The sequence below is a fragment of the Musca autumnalis genome, unplaced genomic scaffold (genome assembly GCF_047663935.1).
Source record: "Musca autumnalis isolate F117 unplaced genomic scaffold, ASM4766393v1 scaffold_1, whole genome shotgun sequence".
Lineage (NCBI taxonomy): Eukaryota > Metazoa > Arthropoda > Insecta > Diptera > Muscidae > Musca > Musca autumnalis.
In genome coordinates this window covers 327,469,011-327,489,008 of record NW_027411644.1, presented here as the reverse complement: position 1 = coordinate 327,489,008, position 19,998 = coordinate 327,469,011, and the positions used below count along the sequence as shown (strand labels likewise).

The 19,998-nt window shown below is 38.7% G+C and overlaps 1 protein-coding gene across 2 annotated transcripts in view; it reads left to right on the top strand.

Moving 5' to 3' along the window:
* Positions 1-19,998, top strand: part of CCHa2 (neuropeptide CCHamide-2) — a 64,164-nt gene that overhangs the window by 39,623 nt on the left and 4,543 nt on the right. For both annotated transcript variants that reach the window (XM_073962839.1, XM_073962838.1), the window contains exons 2-3: positions 2,482-2,569; positions 17,212-17,465. In XM_073962839.1, coding sequence (XP_073818940.1) covers positions 2,494-2,569; positions 17,212-17,465 — 330 coding nt within the window. In that variant the 5' untranslated portion in view covers positions 2,482-2,493. The remainder of the gene's footprint in view (positions 1-2,481; positions 2,570-17,211; positions 17,466-19,998) is intronic.

Here is a 19,998-nt window from a genome sequence, read left to right as displayed (position 1 = left end):
AAGCTGTAATTCATATGGGAAATGGTATGGAAAAACACACATTTTTACCCATGTAATTTCAATAAATTTAAAAAAAGTTTTAAACCGACAGAACGGGACGGGTACAAAAGTATATATGGGCTGAAAGAGGAGTATCTCGGGAATCTTTTTGTGGAACATTGTTCCTTGTTGTTCCACAAATTTTCTAGTCCACTAAATTTTGAATTTCATAAAATTAGTACCTGAGGAAAAATTAAATAGCTCATGTAGTGTAAACGCTACGGTAATTTGTTTAACTATTATTAAGGACACAATCCTACCTACCTAACAAAAAACAATCAACACAATATCTGTTATTGCTCAAACATGGAAAAAATGTTCGTCTTTAGGGGCACCCCGCACCTTCCAATATTTTGACGTAATTTTTTGGTTTCCTTAGTTTCAATATGTTTACTATCGAATTCCATATAAAAGTTAAATATCTGTGACAAAACAAAATTATTTCGTTCACCATAGGTTTCAATCTTTGGTAGAACTTTCGGACTTCCTTCTGGCTCCTGTACATTTTTTCACACTCCTGCTTCTCCTTTTTTTTCCCATACCTCTCTCGTGCCCCACGCGTTGCTACTAACTGTAAATTAGTCCTCTTCGTTAGCACCACGACACTCCTGGTCATACCATTGGTTCCTTGGTGGAGGTCTGTGATATCCAAATATGGATTCTGCGGCTGTGTGCATGCCAGCCTCATTCCATTGTCAGATGTTTCAATGTGAAAACTGAATTTCCCGGCTGTAGGGCCAAAGACATTCCCCTTACGAATCTTGGAATTAAAATCGCCTAAAATAATTTTAATGTCATGGGCCTCTGTCCATGACGGTCATGTGTTTATTTTAAGCGCACGTAGAATATATCTTTGGTCTGTTCGTCTTTGGCTTCAGTTGGAGCAACATGTCGTATAAAGCTGATGTTGAAAAATTTGAAAAATGTAGCAAGTCTTTTATTCATTGGGGTAAAGCTGGAGACCAGATGTGTTGACCTCCGACCAACTACAAATCCACTACCAAAGTCATGCTTTTTGTCATGTCAACATATTTCCTGTATTGCAGTAATGCCGGCCTTGTTCTCTTCAAGTTCATTTGCCAATCCGTAAACTGCAACTTCTCTATAAAGAGTGTGAATATTGGAGGTGCAGATTCGCACTCCACTACCTTTAACGGGTGTTAAAAGCATCTCCCCAGGTGACACCACGGGGAGGTCAGTGTCCATTTCAGATGAAATAGGGACCAAAATAAGTCCTGGTCTTCCCCATGTTAAAACCAGTCAAGACCGTTGCTTGGTATATTCTACCCTCTCTATACTATGGTGGAGGGTATAAATAAGAATAATATAAACCTTTACTTTTCATATTCAAAAAAAATGCTGCTGACTATATTTTTTTCTCAGTGTATACTGCATAAAATTTAATTAATTTCTGGCAAACATTTAAGCCCCATAATCATATCATGTGCGTGGGAAAAGATTGAACATATTTTTACATATGTATAACAAACAAACATACATCATATACATATACCCATAATTCCATATATTCGTGAGCTAATCTTTTCACCTAAGTGTTTCTTAATATAAGCAATATTTTTGTTTAAATGTCATGCCAAGTTTCCAAAATTACCTTTGTGAATTACAAACATCAAAGGGGACAATAAACAAGGACATTAACTTGTTGTTGGTGTAACAAAATAGGACCAGTTTAGAAATATAAAAAACAAAGATGATATGGTCGCCTACTTCATCTCACCTGTACTACAGCAAAATATAGTTATAGCCAAGGTTCATTTAGTTAGGTTATTCAGAAGACAAATTCAGGCCTTAGTTTTCATTTGCTGTCAAAAAATTGTGTGCGAAGAATCTGCCAAAGAAAGAAGGAAACGACAAAATATCTTTAGCTAAGCTTAAATAAAGATGTTGTACACATATCGTCGGTGTTATGCTTATGTGTTCCATACGCCATTTTTTACTTTTTGAGATGTAGGTGGTTTCCAGGGTTTTGAATTTCTGAATTTTTGGTCGGCTTTTTTCTATCTGCTCTAGTTTCCGAGATATATACTTGACCCGACGATATATACTTGATAGAAGTGAAATATTTGTTGAGTGGTTTTGCAGCAAATGAAAGCCCAAATTCGTCTTTTGTATCACCTTCCTAAATTCGCCTTGTTTATAGTGCTTGCGGCCTATAAGCTTTACAACCTTTACTTAATGTTATGATTGTGCTTATAAAACAATTTACACGAAATTGAGATAAAGATGTTTACAAAAGTATAGCAACAAATTCATGCAGAATTTTGATCAATTTAAGAATTAAATTGTGCAATTTTTTATTTTGTTTTATAATACTATATTTATCATCCATTTGATTCACTTTGAAGCATCGAACAAAGGTTATTGTTACTTCCGTACAAAGTCAGTATTTTCATTGTTGTTGTGTTTTCTCTCTTTTTTCAGATTTTTGTAAACATGAAACTGTCAATATCCTTCTTCCTGGTCGTAATCTGTACCATGTGTTTGGCCGCTCAACAAAGTCAGGCTAAAAGTAAGTACCACCCATCAATCCTTTAAGCGTTTTGTTTTGTAGTTAGAAGAGGAAGCGGCATTTCACTTACGAGTATAACTTAAAAACATCTCTTAGGAAATAATAAAGTTCGGTAAAGAAGTGAATAACAAAAGATGTAAGCAAATACCATTTGGTATTAATTTAAAGTTCAGTCGTTCTGTTTGTGGGTATCCTTTATATAACTAGGCAAATTTGGCAGAGCAACAAGTTTTACTAGAATTGTCTTCCAGTTTAACATACCGTATTTTTATAGCTTCAGGCTTATGGATACACTTTATCCCGACCATAAATCCCCAAATTTTGTGTGAGGATTAGTCTTGGGGCAAAGGTGCTCGATAAGGCTGGGTTTTTGGAAATTCGTCCTACAAGGGTGCGAAAAGCACTAAAATGTACTAAAAATGGTCAAATTTGTGTGGGGGCCGACTAGGAATCAACGCCCAGACGAAACGGCTGAAGCTAGAATTCCCAAATTTTGGGTGAGGATTAGTCTTGGGGCGAAGGTGCTCGATAAGGCTGGGTTTTTGGAAATTCGTCCTACAAGGGTGCGAAAAGCACTAAAATGTACTAAAAATGGTCAAATTTGTGTGGGGGGCCGACTAGGAATCAACGCCCAGACGAAACGGCTGAAGCTAGAATTCCCAAATTTTGGGTGAGGATTAGTCTTGGGGCGAAGGTGCTCGATAAGGCTGGGTTTTTGGAAATTCGTCCTACAAGGGTGCGAAAAGCACTAAAATGTACTAAAAATAAATTTGTGTGCGGGCCGACTAGGAATCAACGCCCAGACGAAACGGCTGAAGCTAGAATTCCCAAATTTTGGGTGAGGATTAGTCTTGGGGCGAAGGTGCTCAATAAGGCTGGGTTTTTGGAAATTCGTCCTACAAGGGTGCGAAAAGCACTAAAATGTACTAAAAATGGTCAAATTTGTGTGGGGGGCCGACTAGGAACCAACGCCCAGACGAAACGACTGAAGCTAGAATTCCCAAATTTTGGGTGAGGATTAGTTTTGGGGCGAAGGTGCTCGATAAGGCTGGGTTTTTGGAAATTCGTCCTACAAGGGTGCGAAAAGCACTAAAATGTACTAAAAATGGTCAAATTTGTGTGGGGGCCGACTAAGAATTAACGCCCAGGCGAAACGGATGAAGCTAGAATTCCCAAATTTTGGGTGAGGATTAGTCTTGGGGCGAAGGTGCTCGATAAGGCTGGGTTTTTGGAAATTCGTCCTACAAGGGTGCGAAAAGCACTAAAATTTACTAAACATGGTCAAATTTGTGTGGGGGGCCGACTAAGAATCAACGCCCAGACGAAACTGCTTAAGCTAGAATTCCCAAATTTTGGGTGAGGATTAGTCTTGCGGCGAAGGTGCTCGATAAACTGGGTTTTTGGAAATTCGTCCTACAAGGGTGCGAAAAGCACTAAAATGTACTAAAAATGGTCAAATTTGTGTGGGGGCCGACTAAGAATCAACGCCCAGACGAAACGGCTGAAGCTGGAAACCTGAAATTTTGTGTGAGGGTTAGTTTTGGGGAGAAGGTGCTCGATAAGGCTGGGTTTTTGGAAATTCGTCCTGCAAGGGTGCGAAAAGCACTAAAATGTACTAAAAAGGGTCAAATTTGTGTGGGGGGCCGACTAAGAATCAACGCCCAGGCGAAACGGCTGTAGCTAGAATTCCCAAATTTTGGGTGAGGATTAGTTTTGGGGCGACGGTGCTCGATAAGGCTGGGTTTTTGGAAATTCGTCCTAGAAGGATGCGAAAAGCACTAAAATGTACTAAAAATTGTGTCATTTTTGTGGCGGACCGCCTTATAATCAATGCCCAGACGAAACGGATGAAGCTATAGGCTTGAAATTTTGAGTGTAGGTTGGTGTTGGTATGTTGGCGTGAGATAAGGCTCGGTTTTTGGAAATTCGTACTTTTGGGTACGAAAAGTACTAAATGGTACCAAATTTGGTACAATATGAATTTAAGTGATCGGATAGAGCTGATAAAGTGAAATTTGGAATTAAGATTACTATTGGAGTGTGGGATTGGGATACTTTTGGAAATTCGTACTTATGGCAACGAAGATTACTAAATGGTACCAAATTTGGTACAATTTGGATTTGGGTGATCAGATACATTTGGAATCCTGAAATTCGAAATTAAGATTAGTTTTGGTGTGTTGGATAGAGGTAGGTATGGAAATTCGGACCTATGGTTCAAAAAGTACTAAATGGAACTAAATTTGGTACAATTAGGATAACGGTGATCTGATGCAGCTGTAATTCTGAGATTTGGAATTAAGATTACTGTTGGCGTGTAAGATTGAGGTAGTTGTAGAAATTCGTACTCATGGGTACGAAAGTACTAAATGGTACCAAATTTGGTACAGTTTGCAATTGGGTGAATCGATATAGCTGGAAACCCGAGATTTGGAACAAGGAGTACTGTTGGAGTGTAAGATTGATAAAGTTTTGGAAGTTTGTACTTATGGGTAGGAAAAGTACTAAATAAGATACAGTTGGAATCGTGAAATTCGGAATTAAAATTGATGTTGGAGTGTTGATAGAGGTAGGTTTAGAAATTCGTACTATGGATACGAATAGTTCTAAATTATTCCAAATTTGGATTTGAGTTATCGGATATATCTGGAATCCTGAAATTCGGAATTAAGCTTATTGTTTGAAAATTTGTAAATTTGGAAATTTGTATGGGTACGAAAAGTACTAAATGGTACTAAATTTGGTACAATTTGGATTTCGGTGATCTGATGTAGCTGCCATCCTCAAGTTTGGAATTAAAATACCTGTTGAATTGTAGGATTGATAAAATGTTGGAAATTTTTAGTTATGGGTAGGAAAAGTACTAAATAGTACTAAATTTGGTACAATTTGGATTTGAGCGAACGGATAGAGTTGGAATCAAGAAATTTGGAATTAAGATTACTTTTGGAGTGTAGGATTGAGATATGGAAGTAGTTTTTGAAATTCGTACTTATGAGTACGAAAAGTACTAAATTTGGTACAATTTGGATTTGAGCGAACGGCTAGAGCTGGAATCTCGAAGTTTGGAATTAAGATTACTGTTGGGGTGTAGGATTGAGGAAGTTTTGGAAATTCGTACTTATATGTATGAAAGGTACTAAACGGTACTAAATTTGGTACAACTTGGATTTGAGCGAACGGTTAGAGCTGGAATCTTGAATTTTGGAGTAAATATTACTGTTGGGGAAATGCGTGCTTATGCTTACCAAAAGTACTACATTTTGTACAATTAGGATTTGGATGAAATTATAGCGCTCGAATCCTAAAATGTGGAATTAGGTACACTTAGGGGTACAAAATTGTTCCATGTATGGTACAATTTTGTATTGGATGAACGGATAGATCTGGATTCGATTTAAGAAATATGTGCCATAAATATATGAAAAGTTGTAAATGACACAGGATTTGGTACAATTTGTTATTGTGTAAAGGGAATTTTGAAATAATTGGAGGAGGTTCGTATTTATGTATTTACATGTAAAGTACTAAATAGTTCTATAATTGGTTTTGAGGGAACAGATATAGCTGGAAATGATGGCGGTTGTTGGGTTAGGCCATATTTGCGCTGAGAACCTGAATTAAGATATCTCAAAAAATGTGGATTGCTCTTGTGTAGGCGTGACAAAATGTTTCCACCATTCTATATTATATATTCTTTATTTGTTTTGCATATTTAACGCATACGAAGTAGCGGGCATATTGCTAGTTGAAATATATTTGGTTAAACGCAGCTCTGTTCGAGGATCCTTTTGAAGTTTTATACCATCAGACTTTAGGCTAACTATGGTATATTCACTTTCTTACGACCAAAATGTGCCTCATGAAAATAATTGGTTTAGACCCCAATTATGTTTGGACGAAATCCGTTTCAGATAATTTGGAGTCGATTTAGCCATATCCGTCCGTCTGTCTGGCTGGAGCGCACGTTATCGTATAGACGAATCAACAGATTCGGTCCAAAATTTGGCCATAGTAATATTTTGTCCAAACATAGTTTAAGCCTGAAGATATGACGTACCGGCGACTCCCTCGGGTACCTCCCCAACAAAAGTTAAAAACTTTTCACTAAAATGGTGAGCAGATTACTCTCAAAGACAGTTACCATTTGATCCGCCTACAGTCAACCTGTATAGTGGCTGGTGCGTATGGCAACTGTCGATCCGGATACTACTTTTATCCAAACTTTGCATATCGTAATATTTCTGCGAATCTTACATATCGTTCGGTTACGGTCCCCCACAAAAGTTGTTTTTCGCTAAAATGGTGCGCACGATAACTCTCGAAGGAAGTAACCGATATGAGGTGTCGGGTGACCCGGCAATATTCGAGCTGGATACTGGGTTTTTCCAAACTTTGCACATTCAAATATTTCTGCAAATCTTAGACACTGTTCGAAGATGGCCCACATCGGTTCACTCCCTCGGGTACCTCCCCCAAAAAAGTTAAAAACTTGTCGCTAAAATGGTGCGCACGATAACTCTCGAAAGCAGTAACCGAGTTAGTCCATACTTTGCACATCGTAATATTTCTACGAGAAATAGATCAGGTTCGAATATAGTTATATTTTTGACTAGATTTATTAGTAATAGTATATAGAACATATTTGCCAAAAGTTAGAGGAATAACTGTTGGAATATAAAAGTTATAGAGTTTTTTTAAATAGAATTTTTGTCGAGTTTCATGAAATATAAATTAGGAAAAGTAAATTTCGAAATTATTTAATTATAAATAACAACCTTACAAATCTAACTTTTATTAGTTCACATTTCAAGTCAGCCATTGATTTAAGAGAAAAAGCCTTTTCATTTTCCATGTGATGGTTCCCTGGACTTATTCCAAGTAGACACTACAACCAAACGCTTTTTAAAAATACAAATAAATGGTGGGCACTTTATACATAAAATAAATGTACTTGGTACTTGTGTACATTTCCCTACCTACCTCCTTATCAAACAATGACAAGAATACAACTCAAAACGTTCCGTGTTCCCAAGCAATAACCTTAACAACACTGCATATCACAAACAAATATGTGGAATCCGTGTGTCGAACTTAATGCAGCTCAATGACAGACATCAAGCAAAAAAACATCTGCTTATCTAAGAACTGTGGGTCTGAAGATCAAGGTGTATCCCAAAAAATATATTGAATCATTTGTTTGTTGCATTTTTCGTATATACATATTTTTGATTGTTAAACAAAGCGATGGGTGCCAACGTGGTGCAATGGTATGCACACCCGCCTTGTACGCTAAAGATCGTGAGTTCGATTCCCAGGCCAGGAAATATCAAATTTTCAACGATGGCAAAAATACTCCTCAGTGATGTTGGCGACATTTCCTGAGTATTTCAGCCATGAAACACTTCTCTACAAGTGGTGTCTTAGGACACGCCGTTCGGACTCGGCAATAAACAGTAGGTCCCACATCATTGAGCTAATATGAATCGTCGTGCACTCACTGATATGAGAGGAGTCTCCCTTGTCGCATCTGGGATGTTTGTGGAACAATTATTATAAACACAGCGATGTAACTACCCTCTGGTGCAGTGGTTAGCTGGCAAGAATATATCAGATTTTTCAACAGTTGTAACCCCTCAGCAATGTAAAACGTCTCCCGAAGAGTAAATACACCGTTCTTAAGCGCTAAATAGGCCAGACGTGAAGAATTATTAACCACATTCTGGCACCACAACATGATACCAACGAAGACCAACGAAGTAAGAAAATATCAGTCAGCTGAGCCGACAGAGATATACCCTCAGTGCCGGACCTAAAGAAAAGAATCAAACCCAATACTTCAATACTTCGTCTATAGGGGTTTTCTTGAGTTTTTTGGTAAATTTCTCAGGAATTATGGATTTGCCTCCGAAAAAAATTGCACCGTTTTAACTAGGGCGGCATACAAAACATGTTACCAAAAATTTAAAAAGCGATTCCAGGCGAGTCCTTAAACTGCACTCTTTCTAAACTTTGTGTGGGAGGTACCCGAAAGAGTGGTACGATGTATTGTAATTGGGGGTTGTAAGAAATAATACGATGTACAACGTTTGGACCAAATCGGTTTCTCCCTTTGAGGGTCACCTTACGTACTACCCAATTTAGTTGGTACCGGCAGGCTTTTTTTGGGATTTTAGGTCATTATATCATGAAGTATGGAAAAAAATTCTGCAGCAAGAAGAACTTTTTCGAAAAAAAAATGTCAAAACAATCCGACATGAGCTGTTAAAATGCACATCTCCCAAATTAATTTTGTGCGGGAGGTACCCAAAGGACGGGCTCGATATAGACCATATTCCAACCTGATACATGACTAAATGAAATAATACGATTTGCAAAGTTTGGACCAATCAGAAACTCCCTGCGAGAGTTATCTTGCGGATTTGCCATTTTAGTTGGTGCCGTCAAGGGTCTTGGAGCTTTTAGGCCATTATCTCAGGAAGTATGGACTTGGCCCCGAAAATTTCGATGAGGCACAGTTTTGGTCGTATCAAAGTGTGTATATCCTCTTTGGCCTATAGACTGAGGGTAAAAATGGAATAACTCGTGTCTCACTGTTTTTTTCCTATCTTGTCAGCGTGCGGCGTTCCGTTCCGACTCTTAATTGTGGTCTGTCTGTCCGGCTGGCCGATTTGGTGCAAAAATTTGGTTCTCGTAATATTTTGTCCAAACTTGGATCAGTTTCGAGGATGCGAAACTCCTTTGGGTACCTCTCCACAAAAAAAGTTAAAAATGTTTCCCTAAAATGGGGCGCAAGGTTACTCTCGAAGGGAGAACCCAATTTTGTTCATCTTAATATTTCTTCCAAACATAGCTCAGCTTTGAATATGGACCATGTCACAATTACCCAGGTAGTGGTCTCACACCAGCTGGGCATCTTCCACACAAAAATTAAAAATTGTTGGCACAAGTGCAATTTAGGAACACCTTCGGATCGTCATGAGTTGTACTTGCTGCCTCTTTTACTACGGCAGAATTTGTTCGGAGAAAAGTCCATACTTTCTAAGATAATGTCCTATAAGCTCTAATTATCTCTGTCGGCACCAACTCAAATGATTGATAAACCTCAAAACTTACGAATTGTGTATCCGATTTGGTCAAAATTTGCACATCGGAAAACTCCTTTCAAACGTTCAAAGAAGTTCCATATTGGAAAACATCTTCAGATACCTCCCTCACAAAATTTCAACATACATATTTCCATAAGTGCAGTTTAGGGATCGTTTCCAAATGTTTGCCGAAACTACATCTTGAGATCCTGTTTACAACGATATGATGTTTTTTCGTGGGCAATGCCATGTTTCCTGCATTTTAGTCCAAGATGTCTGATGGGCAACTACCTTTGCTAATCGTAATATTTCTTTCAGACTTAAATAAGGTTCGAATATGGATTATATCGGTCCACTCTTTCTGGTACCATTTACACAATATTACAAAATTGTTCGCAAATGTGCAATTTAGGATAGTTTAGAAATTTTTACAGCAGATAGTCCTCGCGACTCATGTTACGACCTTATTTTTTTATGGAAAGTAAGACCATACTGACGGAGATAATTGCCCCATTGCTGTAGAAACCCTTTGGCCACCGACTAGAATGACTCTTAAATTGAGTCCGGATTTGGTTCAGTCATCGCAATTGTTCTTTCAAACTTACATTTGCTGTCTTAAGGCTTGCAAAAGCAACAGACTTTTTAAGGTTCGTTAGCCTATTTAGGTTAGCGCTGAAAATTCACAATTTTCGACTTATGCACTTATTCCATGAAACCCACAGATATTCATGTGAATATTATTTCAATATGAAATTTATGTTATTTCACATACCCCCTATTTTTATACGAAGTGCATATTTTGCAGTGGAGTCCATTTGATATTCCGAACTGTTTCTTTGTTTTTCTTGCCTTTGCAAGTCATTTCAATGCACAACATAAACAAACCAATATTTTCTGCATTCATTTGACGTCAATTGTCAACAGTATAGCGTCATTTTTGTGTGTTACAAAATAGTTTTTAGTTTATTTCTCTTCCTACGTTTATGGATGCTGAGCATTGGCATAATTATGATGGTGATGATGACGTTGTTGCTTGTATGCAGCATATGTATCTATGTGTGTGTGGGTCTACGTAAGAATAACAAAAATATTTGTTATCATTTTCATTCGTTCATTCATTGAACAAAACGACTACGCGCTTCCGTTTCGATTTGTTTGTCTTCTTCACAAAAGAAACGTAATAAAATTATGAAAATGGAAACGGTTGGCAAGTCAAGAAGGACAATGCCGAACAATTGGTACGGCAATAATGTTGCAAAATGTGCAAATGTGTGTGTGAGTGTGTGTGTGCGAATTAAGAACACATGAACTTTGCAGGCGCTGAAATATGGTTATTTGTGTTCAGTATTAATATGGGTTAAGCATATTCTGAGCAACATGCTGTGGTGATACAATTTCAATTCAATATCATCTTGGGCAAAGTTGAAAAGTAGTCAGCTTAATATTTAGTTACCCACTCTATTATATATTTGTATTGTTATAACACACCCAGTTACTCTCAACTCGTTTCTGTCTACTTTGTTACGTATTGATAAGAAAACAGAAGCAATTCAACTTACCTTTCACACATTTGCGAATTGCATCGTATTGTTTCAATAATTTGGGTTACACAAATTTTTACAGAAAAGGGAATATTCTGACGCTACAAAATTCATCATTTTTATTATTATATTATTTGACGTCATATCTTAATAATACGAAAGGGGTTATCAAGTTTGCAGTTCATGAAACCTAGAATCAGCTTTGTATTTTGCCGCATACATATGTATGTTGCTAAGCGTATAATTATTGTTGGGAAAACAAAATCTCAACACTCATACGTTAATGTGAACAGATTGAATTGGATCATAAATTCAAAATAGACAATTGAAACAACAAAAAAAAAACTTCCACAATAGAAAACTGTTGGTGAAGAGTTTGAGTTTACCATTACAAACAAAATAATATCAAGTACACAGAAAAGTTATTTGCGGTCAAAGGTCAAAATATATTTTTTTTTTTTTTTTTTGCAAAAACGACAAGTTTTATTAGAAATGCTTAAACCAAAGTTGTGGATCTTAAAACACTATACAACAGCCAAAAATATTGATCGTCCTTACCGACTGAAATATACCTTCAAAAAGTATCATTCGGCAGCCTGTGTGAATTAAAGCTTTCATACATAGACAGATGGCTATTCCATCTGCACACACAACTAAAATCCTTTTACCCAATTATCTATTCAGGGAGTTTTTTTTTTTTAATTTTGCCTGACAAAAATATGGATTTGGATTAAAGTTCGTGATATCGCACCTATCAGTAATTACAGTGCATCACCGTATAATTTAGAACTGTTGGACCATTACATAAGGAAGCATGGACTTGCCCACTAAAAACCTAATATCGCTGTAAAAAGGGCTACAATGAGCAACAAATATCCAAAGGATCCTCTAACATACATTAAACAAAAATGTTGTACTTTTGTGGAAAAGATACCCTAAGGAGTGGACCATTTTTCGAACCAAGTTTCGACAAAATATTCAAAGTTTAGATCAAATCGGTTGCTTCGATTCAGAGATATCGCGAGCATTATTTTAACGAACATTTTGGAAGTTTTGTTGAGTGAAGTAGTGGACTGACTGGCCATTCGGGCCATTTTCTCAAGATGGATGGACTTGCCCCTGAGAAAACTTATACCGTCACAATTGGAAACGGGAGAACGAAGCAGCTCTTAAATTGCACTTTTCGAAATTTTCGACCGAAGGAGTGGACCGATATAGTCCATATTCGAACGAGATATATGTCTGGTAGAAATATTACGATTGCAAGGTATGGACCAAATCGTTTACTCCCTTTGAGAGTTATCAAAGGATCCTCTAACATACATTAAACTGCACTTAAACAAAAATGTTGAACTTTTGTGGAAAATATACCCTAGGGAGTGGACAATTTTTCGAACCAAGTTTCGACAAAATATTCAAAATTTAGACCAAATCTGTTGCTTCGTTTCAGAGTTATCGCGAGCATTATTTTAACGAACATTTTAGAAGTTTTGTTGAGTGAAGTAGTGGACTGACTGATAAGCACTTTATTCGAATTTTTTCTAAATTTCGCAGAAATATTACGATATAAGTGGCCGTAGGAGTTTTTTTACAGCTTTCGGACCATTTTCTCAAGATGGATGAACTTGCCCCTGAGAAAACGTATACCGTCACAATTGGGAACGGGAGAACAAAGCAGATCTTAAATTGCACTTTTCGAAATTTTCGACCGAAGAAGTGGACCGATATAGTCAATATTCGAACGAGATCTATGTCTGGTAGAAATATTACGATTGCAAGGTATGGACCAAATCGTTTACTCCCTTTGAGAGTTATTATGCGCACCATTTTTGCGCGTACGAGTCAGAGTGGAGTGATATGGCCCATCTTAGGACTTAATCTAAGTTTAAACAAAATATTATGTGGGCCAAATATTCGACCGAATCGAACATGGCTAAATCGACTACAAAATGTCTAAAACGGATTTCGTCCAAACATACTAAAACCAAAAACAATACTAAAACCAATAAGTTCACCAGACATAACCATCGTGTCACCCGGTATGACAACTGTCGTCACCTTGAACCCGTCGTTTCTCTTGGATCGGACCATCTCAACATATTTGTCTCCATCAGCAGACCACCCGATTTCATCACCTCTGAACGCCGTACTTTCACCAATCATGGGAAAGCTAATTTGCCTAGTTTAAGAGAGTTCACTAATCACCGCCTTAGAGATCTGCTCAACAATTCTGATGTTCAGGTAGCAGAGATGACGTTCCGAGACATCATCACTGCTGCAGCCGCACGCCATATACCTGCTGGTCGAATACCCGAAGTGAAACCAAACTTCCCGGCAGAGGCCACGGGATTAGCAAATGAGCGTCGTGCCAACCCCAGTGACCACAGAGTCAGGGAGCTGACACTGGAAGTAACAGGTTGGTCGGTGAGCATAAGCGGAAAAAGAGTTTAAATCATCTGCAGATTTGCAACATTGGAGCCGGAATAAGTGAATTGTGGGCAACGGTTAAGACACTCTCGAACCTGGAAAGAAGGAAGACAGGACGCCAGTCACGGATGGTGACTTTACGCTGACTGATCCGAAGAGGTGCGCAAGTTATTTCAATCGACCACCCCGGGAGTGACATGGTGATGATAAGAGTACTATGTCGCCTTAGAACTCTTCCTGCCACATTTTACAATGGATGATGTTGCGAATGTCATCAGGAACGCTAAGTCATCCAAAGCGTTGGGCCCTGATGGAATCTCTAATGCTAAAACAGCTCTATGTGCCGGAACTCGGGTATTTCTCTAAAGTTCTCAACCTGTCGATAGCCAACCACATCGTTTTCTAAGTCTGAAAAATGGGCAGGGTGGTTCCGCTGCCGATGTCAGCAAATGTGATTCGTACAGACCAATTCGGGTTTTGTCGCCCATAGCATAAACCCTTGAGGTTTTAGTCCTCCCAAGCGTCAGAAATAGCTATCCACTTGCCAATCACTTGCATGGATTCCATAAGCAGCACATGACGGCAAGAGCGCTGCTCGCCATCTCTACACATATTAGTCGAGGACTCAACCAGAGTAAGCCGTGTGATAGAACAGTGATGGTGGCGCTTGACTTACTTGACGCTGTTTGAGGACATTGAGCGGACAACCCTCCCGCCAAGCTTGAAACGTTGAATAAAAGTTCAAGCCCCGTAGAGTGAAACAGGGATTTCCACAAGGTGTGTGATATCTATCGAACTATTTAACCTCTAACTCTCCTGTATCCCGCCCCCTCCTGATGGCACTGAGATCGTAACGTATGCGGACGACTGTTCGATCTTCCCTGATGTCATTTGTGAAAGGCTGAACTACTATTTGACCGATCTTACAGGCTTTTTCAATGCGATGAATATGCTATTATCCGCCACTAAATCTATGGCCACTGTGTTCATCACATGATCGGCACAGGTGAGAATAGAGTTGAATGTCATGGTCGATGGTAGCAAAATTCCGACCACAAACTAACCCAAAATTCTAGGGGTCACATTCTACAGCATGTTCACGTCATCCGCGCATGCCACGGCTATCTGTGACAAGCTGAAATGTAGGAACGAGTCCCTAGTCTTTGGGGTCTATGTGAAGCTATGCGGCGCCAGATTGGTATACGAATGTAAGTGCAACACGATGTAAAGATATTCAAACTTGTCAGAATGCCGCCCCGAGGTGAGCAACAGGGTACCTCCTCATGTCTTCAGTGGGTCATCTACATGATGACAATGACAATCTTTCATTGCAGTACTTGCCATCCCAATCACTCAGGCAGGTCGAGAGAGATCAACAAACTTAACAAAGCAGGTTTAAATTGCATTCAAACGGACGTAGTCACAAATGCCATAAACAGGTCCTCGGAGAACAGCGTCAGCTGTCACAAAAACCAGGGCAGTTTGTGGCTCAACTACCCTCGGTGTGGTGCAGCCGTCGAAATTCCTATAGGGCAAGGATCGAGGACACCGTGCTAAACATCTGCACTCTTTCTAAACTCTGTGTGGGAGGTACCCGAAACAGTGGTCCGATGTAGTTAATATTCGGATATAATTCGAGGCTGTAAGAAATAATACGATGTAAAACGTTTGGACCAAAACGGTTTCACCCTTAGAGGGTTACTTATATACGTACTATCCATTATCTCAGAAAGTATAGACTTGCCCCCGAAGAAAATGACCCGTCGTAACAGGGTCCGCAAAAGAATTTTTCGAAAAAAATTACAATACGATTCTAGGGGAGCTATTAAACTGCAGTTTTCCCAAACTTTGTGTGGGAGGTACCCGAAGACCGGACTAATATAGTCCATATTCCAACCTGTTATATGACTAGATGGAATAATACGATGTGCAAAGTCATTATCTCAAGAAGTATTGACTTACTTAAACTCAAAATTTTCCGAATTTTGTGTGGGAAGTACCCGAAGGAGTGGACCGATAGAGTCTATATTCGAACCCGATCTATGCCTAGAAGTAATATTACCATACGCAAAGTTATAACCAATTCGGTTACTTCCTTCGTGCGCACAATTTTAGCAAACAATGTTGAACTTGGAGGAGTGGTCCGATAAGGCCCATTTTCGAACATAAACATAACTAACATAACATAAACCACATTTTCGACTGTAACTTTTCCATGACACACCTAAGTATTCGGCGAGATCTAATAGGGGTATTTCTGGAGCTCGATATGGAAGCAAATGTGTGCTGTTTTTTCCAATACAAATCTTTTACTTCTAACGTCCATAAAATATGTTGGTTTTAAATCAAGTAGCCCACCTTTAACTCTTTATATTTTTTACAAATTAATATTTGTTTTATAATTAAAATACAATACAACTTCATTGCAATTAAATTTTATTTGAAAATCTGTGAAATACCCAAGACAAGCTCTCCCGCGGCTACAGTATGCAGCAAAGCATTTATACAACAAATTGGACAAGTCTCTGGAGTTTCAACAAAGAACAAAGTACAAATTGCAAAACATGTCTATGTTATAAAACAACAAAGTGGAAATATTAACACAAGACAACTTCGGTGCATGTGATTTTGAATCAAAATACAACAACCTGGACATATGTATGTACATATATCTCGTTATGAGCAGGTTATCTGTGGCCACAATAATTCCCAAATGAAAGTCAAACATTATATTAATCTTTGAACCAATAAAAGGCGGCATTCAAAGGTAGCAAAAGATAACCACACACATACATATAAACATAAACATATCTATCCTATTTCTATCCTTGAAAATTGTATATTAAGTGGTTGGTTAAGAACCTCAAACAGACAAACAAACATCATCCACACGAAAAGAGTTTTATAGAGTTCAAACCACAAAACAAATGAAAGAAAAAAAATTGGCAAAACAACGGTTATCAACAAGTCTCGTAAGGGTTATAATATCAAACAAGAACAACAACAACGTCATACATACAACACAATATCAGACCAGCCTAAAAAATATTGCATTTAAATTTGACACAAGGTCCATAATAAACTGGAAAACTTTCTAAATTACTTTAAGAAAAAAGAACGAGGTACCGAAAAGTTATGCCTAAATTTGTGATATTTTCGAATAATTTCCGAAGATTAAACGGCATAAAAATAACCCTCAATTGCAGACTTATTAAAATTTAAATTGGGCCATACCCAAACAATTAAATTAAAAGTATGAAGATGTACGTATGGCTGTGTTGGTGGGTGTTTGATGTTCTACGTTACGTTAAGGTGGTAGGTGAAGGAGTCCTATTTTGTTTGTCCAAAATTCCATTTATGACAAGTTAAAGAAACAACCTTTTTCTTCCATCCATTTCAAGTTTCTTAGCCGCCAGCAATGAAATGTGGAATTTTTCCTTATTTTACACACACTCTGACACATAGATACATATATTTGTTCTTACACTAGGTGGGTGGATGACTTTGCAACACTTTTGCATTTTTGTTTTTTCAATTTTTGTGTTGTGCCTATGTTTTATTTTCTCAATTATTTTTCTCTTTGCAGAAGGCTGTAATGCATACGGCTATGCCTGCTATGGAGGACATGGCAAACGTTCATTGCATTCACAAATGCCCGATATGTCAACAGGTCTTGACCTGCAGAATGAGCCAAATCAACAACAACAGCTGCTGCAGCAGCAGCAACACCATGCCAATCCCATGCTCCAAATATATCCGAGTGAGGCGAACACCATGCTTTTGGATGCCGACCTAGAAGCATATCCCAGATATCGATTAATTAAAATGATGAAGTCTTGGGTAAGTGCTCTACATGAAAGAAAAATGTTAAAAAGCAATTCCGAAATAGGGGGCATTTATGTCACAAGATAATTAAATTATAATTATTTTTGTATGAGTATCGAATGAGGCAAAAATCATTTAACGGGATTGTAGTAGGAGAGAGAACATTATGTTAAATCATGCTTGACCTAGTATTGCAATTATATGTGTAATATTAAAAAACGGGTTTAACGACCCCATATATGTATAACTGGTTGCAGGAGCCTACGATAACTCTCGAACGGATCAACCAATTTGGCCCGAAATTTGTTCCTCGTAACATTTCTTCCAGACATAGATCATGATCGAATATGGACTATGTCGGTTTACTCCTTGGGGTACCTCCCACACAAAATTTAAAACTAGTTCGCACAATTGCAGTTAATGCTACGTGTTCACTACGTATCGCGGTATTTGTTGTTGTAACTGTATGATATGTTTGTTAGTTCGTTTTTATACCCTCCACCATAGTATGGAGGGTTTGTTTTGCTGTTTGTAATACACCGCATTAATCATTTGCGACCATATATGTACCTATTCTTGATCAGGATAAAATTCTAAGACGGTCTAGCCACGTCCGTCTGTTGTAATCACTCTAGCGTCCGCAATAAGGTCAAGTTCGAAGATGGGCTACATATGGGTCTACGTTTTGCTATAGCCTCCGTATAACGGTACCACCCGATTTAAGTTATTTTGAGGATTTAAGCTACATTTTTGGGCCGAACTAGCTGAAATTTGACATTTGAGGTTCTCAGTTGTAATGCCCCCATTTAACGGTACCACCGATTTCCGTATTTTTAGAATTTTAGCGACAATTTTTAAACGAATTAGCTGTAATTTGAAGGAACTTTTAGATACATATGTTGACCTAATTTAGGCATTTGGGGTAGCCGTGGTCGAAAAATTATTATTTTAGTTCAGAATTATTTCAGTTTAGTTCAGAATATATTATAGTGGAGAACATAAAAAGTTCGGTCCGGTCGAACTTAACTCCACCAAATTACACAGAAATTCGTGGGGACCCAGTAGGCCAAACTTAAGTTTTTGGAATCGAAATGTTAAAAACTTTTATGAATTTTTTCTAATTTTTGGGGGTGGGGGCGGGTGGGTTTGCGTCACCTGAGACACCCTGCGTACTTTCTTGTCTGGGTGTATTTCCAGTCCTAGGCTCCTAATAGTTGAGTAGGTTTGGCAGAGCAGTTGAAAATGTGCAGTGTGTAGTGCGAGCCTGTGTAACATGCTGGGCAGATAGGAATTTAAACGGCTGCATAATCCCAAGCGTATTTGAGCCAAAACTAACTCAGCTGCGATAGATGGGGCATGCTCTCCGAGAACCACATTCACACGGTACTTGTTTATGACTGTGTGAATGCTTTTTCAACCTGCTTGATAAGCTTGTTGACCTAGGGAGTCTCTCTTGTATGCATGGGTGGCGGGTCCTATCCACCATGTACTGGAAGAATCGTTTTCTCCTCATGGAGATGGCCCACTGTAGACAAGAGGAGGCACCGTGTTGCAGTTCACAGGGCGACATACTGATCGGTTTTTTTATATTTTTTCATCGCGTTGCACTTTTATTCGTGGACCGCACTGGCGCTGCATAGCTTATCACATACCGATCTATCGCATTATATGCAGTTTCTTTATCTGCACCCCAAGTGGACTTGAAGACCTAGTTCCTACATCTCAGTTTGTCACAGATAGCTGTTGTAAGCGCTGACGACATGAACATGCCGTCGAATGTGACTTCTAGAATTTTGGGTTAGTATGTGTTCTGAATTGTGAAATCATCGACCACGACATTCAACTCAGTGCTCCCCTCTGCAGTCCATGTGGTGAACAGAGCGGCCGTAGATTTAGTGGCGAATATTTGCATATTCCTCGCGTGGAAAAGAGTGGTAAGATCGGTTAAATAGGAGTTGAGCCTTTCACAAATGACATTAGGGAAGGTGCCTGACGCCAACGTCACGGTCTCAATGCCGTCTGGAGGGGTAGGGGTAAAAAAGCTCTGGAGATATTTCTCCACCTTGAGGAACTCCCCCTTTCACTCTACGGAGCCTGGACTTCGTGTTCCTGAATTACACGTACGACTGGCGTCCACACATATAATTAATTATCCCATGCTTCAAACTTAGCCGGATGGTAGTCTGCTCGATGTCCTCAAATAGAGTGGACTGCTTGACAGTATCAATAGCTTTTGATAAGTCAAGCGCCTCCATCACTGTTCCATCACACGTCTTGCTCTGGCTGGATACCATGCTGATGATGGCAACTAACTAGCTATTTCTGAAGCTGGGGTGGACTAAAGAAAAAAGGAAGTCGGTATAAACTAATCACCTTTGCTGGGATCGAACCCATTTTCAAGACTTCGAGAACCATGTGAGTGGTGGGAGTGAGCGACATGCTGATTATTTTAATAAGATACTCGACTCCCGTTTCAGCATGGCAATTTTATCAGGGTCCAACGATTTGGATGACTTAGCATCCCTGAACATTCAAAACGTCATCCATT